Here is an 11,294-nt window from a genome sequence, read left to right on the forward strand (position 1 = left end):
TCTTTTGTGACCTCTTGGTTGAGTTGTTGATGTGCTCTTGTAATAATGTTGGTAGGCCAGACACTCCTGGGAAGGATCACCACTGTTCCAAGTTTTCTCCCTTTGTGTATAATGGCTGGAGTCCCAAAGCCTTAGAAATGGCTTTGTAACCCTTTCCTGATGGATAGATGTCAGTTACTTTGTTTATCAGGTGTTTCTTTAGTGACATGATGTGCAGCGTTTTGAGATCTTTTAGTGTACTTTATTTTGTCAGACAGGTTCTATTTATGTGATTTCCTGATTCAACAGGTGTGCCTGTAATCAGGCCTGAATGTGTTTAGTGAAACTGAACTCAACTTTCCAAAAAATGTAGATAATCACAGTTTGTCTGTGAAGGTTCTCAGTCATCCAGGCCATCGTAGTCTAAGGAGCTTGGAAAGAAAAGCGTTTGGACTTCTTTAGGTTGCTTGAAGATGTTTCACCTCTCATCCGAGAAGCTTCTTCAGTTAATCACAGTTAATTCAGGATTTACTTTTTCAAAGAGAACCAGGTAGGTTTGGATGAGTTTTCTCCCTTAATCAATGAAATCATCACTTAAAAACCACATTCTATATTTACTCCGGTTATCTTCGTCTAATATTAAAATGTGTTTGATGATCTGAAACATAAGTGTGACACATATGCAAAGTGCTAGGAAATCAGGAGGTGGGGCAAACACTTTTTCAAACCACTGTAGATGAGATGAATAAAGTTGGCACACAGTTACATAAAAAATGACGTACATACAGCTAAAATGCCAGTGAAATGTTTACCTGCAAGTTATTTTGATAAGCCAACTCTGTAATATTTTTTTATTGATTTATTTTTTTTATATCGAGTCATTGGCGCAGAATCCGGTGCCACTAATTCAGATGTGGATTGTGAAAGTATCAGTCAAAGGAAAGCAGGGAATATAATCCAGTGTATTTTCAGTATCTTGTGTTCTTGTTCCAGATGGACATGCCTGGAATACCTTGTGAGGTGTTCGGGTGCTGTTCCTATCAGATCCCAGAACCACCACATAGTTCAGTATTTACAACATTTTAAATTTTGCACAAGCAGAAAGACTTCATATGCTGCTTATGATATTTTTTTCATCTTAGAAAATGAATGGGAGTGAACAGGTATGTGCACCTTCTGGCAAGAGCAGCTGAAGCATTTCTGCAGAAGTGATTTAACCTTCTGGGGTCGACAATCGTGCCGGCGCAAATCACATGACTGTTTTAAGATGACATAGCAGCAATACGCAGCCATTTCAACTTGCGTGGAAAGCTCAGACTTCAACCTTTATACATTTTTTTTTCAATCCTAACAATCCATTTATGTGGATTTTATTGACAGTTTGATGTATATAAGGCCTACACCACAAAAATGAATTAAAGCCACCAAAATAATCGTGCTTATGTTCATGTTGTGGATACATTTTAATGTAAATAATATACAAGAGTTTGAGATGGTTTAACAGCATCATTGTCACATCTTAAAATATGTAAAATGCTGGATACGAAAGCAAAAATAATCTACATCACATTTAGTGCTATATTTTAAATCTCAAAGTATATTTGGGATTCGGGTATTTGTTTTTGTTTAATATTGCAAAGCAACATTTACTAGCAATGGTTGGTGCTGCTCTCCCAAAGGATTGGATTTAGGGTTGGCACATATGGTTACTTTAACCTCAGAGGATTAAACATGGTCAAATTAATTCATGATTCACCAGTTTTTACTACAACGTACCTTGCTGATGCATACCATAGCTCTAGTTAAAAATAATCCCTAATTGACATGTCCTACATTTTACTCACAACTTCATGGTGCAGCCAATTTACCATTTTTATGACCATATTATGATTTTAAAGTGAGTCTGCCATTAGAGATGCTGTTCTGAGCTGTAAGTTGGAGCCCTGTGAACTTTCAGCAAGTAAAGCACATTGCATGTGAACAGACAAAGTTAGTTAATTAACTTGTGATTCTGGAAAATACAGTTGTACGTTAGTTGTAACAGTAAAGAGGAAATTGTATAACAGATGCATGAATGTGGATGTGTCTGTCTGTCTGTCCTCTAGAGGGTGTTATGCGCAGCAAGCGGCGGTGTGTTCTGGAAAAGAAACAGCCATACAGTGGAGATGAATGGTGCTCTGGACCTGACACAGAGGAAGATGAAGACAAGCCACACACTACAGCCCACCGTGAGTGTGAATACCTCAACACAGCGGTGAAACACACTGTGATTTGCTTTTGTCTAAATATGGAAATAGTGTTACTGTGACCACAACAGTCGCCCCCCCCCCCCCGCGTGCGCTCCATCCAGCACGTCTGTTTCATTTTCTCTGAGGTTCAGTTGATAAATTATCTTTTGCTGTTGGAGTTCCTGCACACACAAAACACTAAGAAATAGAGATGTCTGCTTAGAATGCCTTACTATCCCCTCCACTGATGGGACTATGTTTTTTTTTTAGCGCACTCTGGTGTTGATTTCTTGTAGCCACATGAATTTGCTGGTATTTAAATAAAAATCCAAGCTATTTTAGAGAAATGAAACCACTGTGGGGCTTTTTAATTATTTATGTATTTTTTGTTTTATTGTTGTTGTTTCTAAGGGGAGCGAGGGCTGGCTGGTCCTATCCAGGGACGCTCTGATCGCTTGACTTCGGGATCCATGCCCGAATCTGGAGGTCCAGCAATGGGATGTGGGGTGGGACCAGGGCTAAAAGCAGATCCCCCTCAGGCTTCACAGCAAGTGGTCTATGTTTTCACAACCAACCTTGCCAACAGGTGAAAAATATTTGCAGGTCAATGATTCATATGGAGATTAAGAGTATCAGCTTTTAAAAGTGGCCATTTTATTTTTTGACAGTGCTGCAGAGGCAGTAATAAAAGGGCAGGCTGATTCCATCCTTCTGTTTCACCAGCAAAACGTTCCACATTCAAAGTTGGAGCAGGTCAGTCATCTCTTTTTCTTTTTTTCTCCTAAACTGATTAAACCACATGGGAGTAAAAGTGTTTTCCACATTAAAGACCACAGGTGCAAACTATGTGTGAAGGGTTTTTGTATTTGTTTAGTTATTTTAATCTCGGATGCCTCTCTGTTCCTGTTTCTGTCTGTCTGTCACTTCTTTGGACTGCTGTAAAAAAAAAACAAAAAACAAAAAACACTTAGAAGGGTATGTAGTGCTATTAATTGTCTGGTACCAACAACAGCAAAACTGCAGGTGCAGCGATGAATACTAGTGATGTGTCTATCTCTAGAAGACAGACACACTAGTAGTAGTTACCCATTTAATACATGAAGGCTAGATAATGTAGGCTACACGAGCAGAAGACAATCACATCAAAGTGACAAAGTTCACATATAAAAAATAATTTAGCCTGATAAATGATCACACTACTAATGAAAATATATGAAAAGCAATTGCGACTGCAGGAATAACATTTTAAAAGTTCAGCCTTGTGTTCTTTGTCCTTTTTTCTGCCACAGGGCCACCCATCAGGGAAGCTTTCTAATTTATCTGAGAAGCTAAATACCAGTAGCTCACCACCTACAGGCACCCCGAAATCCCAAAGTGGAACTCCACGGCCAGCCTCTGCAGGTGTTGGGGGTCCGATGCATACTGCAGGGACACCGTCATCAGCAGGGCACTCTGATAACGAATCCCCTCAGACCAGACCTGGCGGAGCTTCCAGCAATAACAGTATTGTCACTCATAGGTCAGAGGGAGGAAGCGTGGTAGCACTTGCTGGCGCAGACCCAGGAACTGGAAATGGGAAAGGCACAGGGGGTATGCCTCTTCCTGTTTCTAGTGTCTCTCCCTCGGGAAGTCCCTCCATCCTAGCTACACACCTACAGAGTGATACAGTACAGAGGGGTGGCCAAGGAAACACAGATGGTCTTTCCAAAGAGCAACTGGAACACAGGGAGCGCTCTCTGCAGACGTTGAGAGACATAGAGAGGCTGCTTCTGCGCAGTGGATCAGGTGGAGGCTCTGGAGACCCTGCAAGCTCTAACAACAATGCTCTTAATAACTCATCCAATCCAAATAATAATAATACTGATAGGGGTGGCATTCTGGAGGAAGGTAACAGTGGTACTAATAACTCTGGAAATTGTGGTAGTGGTAATATGTTATCATCAGCCTTGGCTCCAATGGGCGATATGAAGAAATATGAAGAACCCTTACAGTCAATAATTTCTCATACACAATCCATTGGTGGACCTGCCCTTGACAGCCCTCAAATGGACTCTCATCATAACCTGCCACAACCTCCACATCACCATCTGTCACCTGGGGATGACATGGGTCCTTTACTTGGACAAGAAGGACTGACCCAAGAGCAAGTGGCCTGGAGGAAACTTCAAGAAGAATTCTACCAGGAGAAGAGGCGACAACAGGAGATGCACCCTTCTCCGCATCCCCAAAACTTTAGAATCATGAGTGACATGGGCATGCCTATGATGATGAGAGGACCCCCTCCTCCATACCACAGCAAGCCTGGAGATCAGCAATGGGGTCCTGCCAATATGATGGGAGGTGGAATGGGTGGAAATGGACGAATGATAGAAATGCAAGAGGGACCCCGTGGCCCAAGGTTTCTTGGACCGAGAGGGCCGCCTGGAGGGGGCTTCCCTGGTAGTCCAGGAGGAGTTTTATCAATGGAAGGTCTAGGACCCCACAGGCCCTCACGCCCAGGCATGATTTGGCTAGATGATATGCCTAACAATATAAGTGGTGGAAGTCCCTTCCATGGATGCTACCCTGGTGGGCCGCCACAACACTTGCAAGGTGACTCAGAGCATCTGCTAACACGCGAGGAACTGTTTCGCATCATGGACAAACGGCACATGCAGGGTGCTTCCAGGTTTGAACTTGATAGATTGGCTAAACAGCAACAGCATGGCAACATGGGCTCAAGAATTATGGATAATCTTGGGGGCCCAGATCTTCCCAATTTAGGAATGGGCCGTGGTCAACCCTCCGGTCGAGGTGATCCCATGGACTTTCCTGGTTCACGTGATATTATGGGCTCTCCTGGAGGGGGTCCTCCAATGAGAGACTTAGTAGACTCTCCTCTGGGGAGCCACATGGCAATGAACATGAACCCACAAATTCATGTCCAGCAGCAACAGCAGATGATGTCTCAGAAGCTCAGAGGAGGCCATGGAGGAGGACCTCTAGTGGAGATGTTTGGCACTGGAGATATTTCACGAATCAGGGCTTCTCAAAATGGAAGAGGAGGAAATAAAGGAATGATCCCTGGACCTGAAGGCCCTTATCAGTTTCCAAACCAAGGTCATTTTTCTGGAGGTCAGATGGAAGTACCGTATCTTCAACAAAGTGGCCCAGAGATGTTTGGGCCTGATCATCAAGGACCTAATCAAATGGGAAGTACATCACGTCTTAGTCATATGCCGATGGGCGGAGGCCTTAGGGGTGCAGACCTTGGTTCTAGGCAAACCTCCGACCTGTCAGTAAATGTTAACCCTCTGACATCTCCTTCATTGCCTCCTCCTCATCAACTAAAGTCTCCATCCCTCAATCAAGAGCCATCTCCTCTTATACCTTCCCCCTCTGCTCCAGGGCTGAAGTCACCATCACAGGTTTCTTCTGCTGGGCATCATCCCCCTCTTCCACCTGCATCTGGTGCTGGGACTCCTTCGTCTTCTTCCATGAAGTCTCCCCAAGTAATGGGATCTTCCAGCCTTGGGATGCACTCTCCGTCTGCCTCCCCTGCACGACTGAAGTCCCCCGCCCTGGCTTCAAACTCTCCAGGGTGGACGTCTCCTAAACCACCACTTCCAAGTCCGGGTGGTCCAGCCAGTGGAAAGATGGTGGGCAATGGAGGATGTGGTTCTACTGAAACAGGTAGACTCCAATCCAAGCTCAAAACAAACATCAGAGATGCCGTATTGGCTTCTCTGAGGTTTATGATATTCCTTGTCTTGCTGTGAGATTACAAATTTTTTTCATTGTTCTTTTTGCAGGCCAATCACTTCCCCCTAGGAGTTCAAGCTCTACCCCCATTTCCCAGCCAGGCTCAATGAATCCTAGTATGCCATTTACGTCCTCTCCCGATGTCCCAACATCTCAGAATCCATTATCTCTTATCATGTCTCAAATGTCCAAGTACGCAATTCCCAGTTCAACTCCTCTCTACCATGATGCAATCAAAACAATCGCTACTTCTGATGATGAGATGCTACCAGATCGTCCTCTTCTATCTGGTGTCAGCATCGGAGGTATGAAAATAGGGATATAATTACAGACAGAAAATACCTTTTACAGTGGTTAAACGGAGGATTTGCTTAAATTGTGCTGATGTAAGGCAATTTGTCTATGCCATTACAGGAAAAAACATGACAAAAAGAAAGTTTAAGTATTTATATTAAAGTAGTGAGTTTTTTGAATAAAAATAATGCTCCAGTTAATACTTTGTAATTTTAACGAGTTAAGAAAACATTTGTGTTTATTAACTGTTATAATATGGGTTTTTCATGTATTCATCTTGTTTTATCACCAGGAAATATGGGTAATCCCCAGACGTCACAGATTGGTCCTCACAGTGACCCCCAAAGCCCGATGGGTATTGTAAACCAAGGTCAGCAGCACCTGTCCCACGATTCCTCAGCACCTGTCCTTTCTTCCCCAAACCAAATGGGCATGCCTGCCATGAATTCTGCCATGATGGGAGGAGCACCTGAGGGAATGGGGCCCTGCAATGTGTCGCCTATACCCCAGACGGCAGGGTTTCCCCGCATGCAGCCACCACCACATGGGCCCATGCACTCACCTATTGGAGGCATGTCACAGAATTTCGCTCAGTCTAATGAAGATATTCTGCCACATCAGCAGTTACATCTTCTTAACAAAGGTCATCCTCACCAACGCCCCCCTCACCCACCAGACTCTTTTCCCTCACTTCCCATAGGTGAAGGACCTGATCTAAGTGAAGTCATACGCCCCACTCACACAGGGATTCCTGAGTTTGATCTCTCCCGCATCATTCCTTCCGATAAGCCGAGTAGCACTCTTCAGTATTTCCCTAAGAGTGAGCCACATCAGAATCCACATCAAGGGATGCCATCCCAGCAGCCACAGCAGCTCCTTAAACAGCTGTCTTCTTCTGGGCCTCCGCATAGCAGTGGCCCCTCGTCTAACCCCCACTTGGCAAGCCTACAGAATATGATGGCTGAACAGCAGCTGCCACCTCACCCCTCACATGGTGGAATACGCCAGAGCATGGTCATTCCTCAGGGGGTCTCCAGGGGTATGGTTTCTACTGGGGGCATGGGCCCCATGTGTCCCCCTGGTCATATGATGGGAAGGACAGGGCTGATGCCCCAACAGCAACTCCAGCAACAACAAGCCATGATGGCCAACAGCCTTCTCCACCATCCCTCCAATGCATATGGACCTGGCATGATGCCTTCTCAGCAGCACCAACAGAATCTGATGGCACAGCAGAATATTATGATGATGCAGGCTAAGCAGCGAAGCATGTCAATTGCAGGGGAACCCTTTGGACCCCAGGGCCCACTAATGTCCCCTCAGGGTCCCATGATGGCCCCACCTCATCCACAGTCTGGTATGATGGGCCCACAGTCTCTCAGACAGCGGGGAATGTCTCTGGACAGTTCCATTGGCTATGGTCCTGGAGGTATGACCAATATGCCATTCTGATCCAGCTCAATAAACAGTTCTTTAAAAAAAAAATGCATTCACTGGGTTACCCTCCCATTGTGTCCAGAATTTTTCATTGTTATTCTTGTAGTGGTTTTGAAAAGGAGGAATTAAAAAAAAAAAAAAAAAAAAAAAAGAGAGAGAGCAAAAAAGGATTACAACTGATTAAAAATGAAATCACTATAACACTGTTCAATAACAAGTTTGAAGCCATTTTATATAAACTGTAAAATGTGTATATTTCAGAAATGTGTGTATTTGTTGTGGGAACAGCGCAGCAGTCAGGAGAGGAGTGCCTCAAATTTCTATTTGTTTTAATATCATTGATTTATTTTCTCCAACTACCAAACTGTTGTGCAAAGGAATTATATATATATATATATTATAATATATATACTTGCTGTATATAAGATGCAATTTGTGATTGTTTGCAGTTGTTCTGTATAACTGTGTTTTAATAGGAGTTTAAAAAAGAATAATAAGGATCTCTAACATGGTTTTGTTTTGGTTCTTGTGTTGTCAATTCATGTAATCTGATAACACTCACAAGGGAACACGGGTGTCGTATAATATAAAATAAAATCTTTATTGGATTAGCAGTAGCTACAAAACAACACAAGGCTGATATTTGGCCAGCTTTACAACTTTTTTTTTTTTTTTTTGACTGGACAATAAAAAAACAAAAAAACAAAATACAGTAAAAGTAGAAATGAGTATTGTATTACAAGATCACTGTACAGAGGAGGGGTATTTTCAGGGCATGTACACATGGACTAGAGGACTTTATTACATGAGCACTGTGCTGTTGGTGGTTGCTCCATCAGAAATTGATACCCGACTGTGGCCATGGACTCTGAGGAAAGGCAGGCAGATTCGTCTGCAGCCCAGTTTACAAAGCACATGTATCATCTCATTGCGAAAGCGCACTCCAACAAATGCATACAAGAAAGGGTTCAGGCAACAGTGCAAGATACCCAGGCTCTTTGTCACTTCAAGCACTTGCAGCATTATTTCTCTTGATTTACAGTTGTAATCCACGATCACATTCTGTTGTTGCAGGGTATATATGATCAAACTGACATTATATGGCAGCCAACAGAAGCAAAACACAAGTGTGACAAGCAGTGATATTCGAATGGCTCCTTTTTTTGCTTCACTTTTCTGGCTGTTGCACAGAGTAATTACTAGTGCTGTGTAGCAGTAGCTCATGATAACCAGAGATGAGAAAAAACACAAATGATGAAAGACACTGTTGGCCAAAACCCAGTTGCTTGCGTGTGCACCATGACTGTAGTGGTAACAGGCCAGGAAAGGTATGCCTGTCGTTGAATTTTTCTGTGTCACTGAGGCAAATACGGCATTCGGTAATGCCAAAAACAAACAGATGAGCCACATTATCATACAAGTTAGGTGCACTGTTCTTGGAAGGCGACTTTGCATACTGGGAATTGCATGAACAATTGCCAAATACCGATCAAATCCAATGCAAGCTAAAAGGACGCTGCCACAAAAGAGGTTCAGATTCTTCAAGAACTCATTCAGTTTGCACATAAAATCTCCAAAAATCCAGCCGGTGGCGCTGTCGGCTACATCGAAGGGAATTGTAAACAAAAGCATGAGATCAGCCAGGGCAAGATGCAGTAGGTAGATCTCTGTGATGCGGAGCTGGCGCCATCGTGTCACCAGGACTGTTATCATCAGGCCATTCCCTGCCACACCCAGGAGAAAAATCACAGTGTACAGCACAGGCAGGAACTGGCCATAAAAACTCTGCAGGACCACATCATCACACTGGTCATCGAAGTTGCAGTAGTCATCGGTGCAGTTGCAGTAGTCATCGGTGAAGTTGCAGTAGTCATAGGTCAAGTTATTAAGTTCTTCAGGTGTCAACTTGAAAACACATACAAGAGAGCATTACTTTTAATCATCAAATCTCAAATGAAGATTCCCTGTTGTATGCAGCATATGTGATAGTGATCAGACTAATAGTTTTGTTTCATGATGAAGATTCATTACAGGAGTGTGAACAGACTCATTTATGTAATGATCAAATACTTCTTTTTTTCCACTGCAGTTTTCTCAGTCTAATGTTTAGGCAGGAAACACTGAATAGACCAGATTGTTTTCACTTCCCTCTCATGATGACTCAGAAGGCATTTCAAGCTAAATTTGACAAATGTGATTCAACCGTGGCTAATCATATTTTTTTTTAAAATAGTAGCAGGTACAAACACAACTTAAATAACTAGCTGAAAGCCTTGTCGAGTGTGCCGTTTCTCAGTGTTTAATCAAATGTTACTAAATATGAAAAGAAGCCTGCGGGAAAAATATCTGCAGAAAAATCATTAGAAATGCAAAATATGTGTAATAATCATAACACTGTTACACCAAAAGCTGCATCCTATTCAAATGTAATGTTAACTGTACTGCTGGACTTCTGTGGAAAAAGAAGTCACGTACAAATATTTTTATGATATATTACAGATGTGATGAAATGTCATATTTTCATAAAGAAATCTTCTCTATGGTATTTGATTACACATCTATTTTCTATTGCGAGTAATGTAGACTGATAAAAGGATTATGATTGTAATAAGAAATAACATAACAACCATACAGGTTTTATTTTAACTTCAATTTCCTTTTCCCTCCAAATCTGTGTGTCATCAAATGTGTATTAATAGAAAAAATTACATCATTCATTCTCTTTTCATATAGGAAGAATGTAAAACTCCCAGCTGAGCCGTAGTCACAGGCAGCAGCTACATGTTGCTCATTCCATTTAAAATCTCTTGTTTTAAACTAAAACCTCAGTTTAAAACTGAGGCTGAGGTTTGGAAAATGAAGGTACAGAGTTATGTTAATGTCTTATATGAGACTTTCAGCTTCATAACGATTAACGAGGAGTTACAGAATATGTGACCGGATAGGAAATAACAATAGAGCTTACGTATTCCTTTATGGTTGTGTATAAAAAAACAAAACAAAAAAACAATAAAACAAATAAAAAGTTCTAAATTAAAATATTTAGACAGAATTTCCCATTATACGTGCTATTACAACAAAACTCTGCTGAAGAGTGCTGTCATACAGAATATTTGCACTAACTTTCCATTCATCTCACCATTTCTTATTTTAAGTCTTACCTCAAATGCTGTAAAAGTCATTGTTGAAGCCATGCAGATAAATCTTGGCCCCTTGAATGCATGTGTCACACTGCAGTACTGAAATATGCTTGCACTTCCTCCCAGTGCTGGCTGGCTCTATTCACTATGCTTTCTTTTTTTTTCTTTTTTTTGGGTTCATGGGCGTCTCTGGAAGGAAAGACACAAAAACAAATCAAAGCTTTAGTGCAGTGTTATCTATATTAATCACACAAGAGCAGTAATGCAATTCCAAGTAACTGCACTCCTGTATTCTAGCTTTTGACCAGCACTTTGCAACTGCACTAAACTGAACAGAATAATTTCAGCATGCTTATATACATCCTTCCTCTAAATTGTTTAATGACAGTTTGGAAAGATCATCCAGCTCGGTCATTAGTACCAGATTTATGTTTTTACTGACAACTGACAACACAATATAAAGCCCCTTGAATTG

At 42.0% G+C, this 11,294-nt stretch overlaps 2 protein-coding genes across 3 annotated transcripts in view; one reads left to right on the top strand and one right to left on the bottom strand.

Moving 5' to 3' along the window:
- bcl9l (bcl9 like) overlaps positions 1–8,186 on the top strand; it is a 37,040-nt gene extending 28,854 nt beyond the window's left edge. For both annotated transcript variants that reach the window (XM_005735919.2, XM_005735918.2), the window contains exons 4-9: positions 2,085–2,207; positions 2,619–2,793; positions 2,876–2,960; positions 3,497–5,879; positions 5,999–6,253; positions 6,535–8,186. In XM_005735919.2, coding sequence (XP_005735976.1) covers positions 2,085–2,207; positions 2,619–2,793; positions 2,876–2,960; positions 3,497–5,879; positions 5,999–6,253; positions 6,535–7,694 — 4,181 coding nt within the window. In that variant the 3' untranslated portion in view covers positions 7,695–8,186. The remainder of the gene's footprint in view (positions 1–2,084; positions 2,208–2,618; positions 2,794–2,875; positions 2,961–3,496; positions 5,880–5,998; positions 6,254–6,534) is intronic.
- Positions 8,187–8,292: 106 nt separating this feature from the next.
- On the bottom strand, positions 8,293–10,991 carry cxcr5 (chemokine (C-X-C motif) receptor 5). The gene is made up of 2 exons (XM_005735920.1): positions 10,841–10,991; positions 8,293–9,584 (listed from the first exon to the last, which is right to left on the bottom strand). Exons 1-2 carry the CDS (start codon positions 10,871–10,873, stop codon positions 8,481–8,483), a joined length of 1,137 nt encoding a protein of 378 aa, XP_005735977.1. The 5' UTR covers positions 10,874–10,991; the 3' UTR covers positions 8,293–8,480.
- Positions 10,992–11,294: the final 303 nt, after the last annotated feature.

The sequence above is a fragment of the Pundamilia nyererei genome, unplaced genomic scaffold, assembly GCF_000239375.1.
Source record: "Pundamilia nyererei isolate P.nyererei 1_Seehausen unplaced genomic scaffold, PunNye1.0 scaffold00066, whole genome shotgun sequence".
NCBI classification, from domain to species: domain Eukaryota; kingdom Metazoa; phylum Chordata; class Actinopteri; order Cichliformes; family Cichlidae; genus Pundamilia; species Pundamilia nyererei.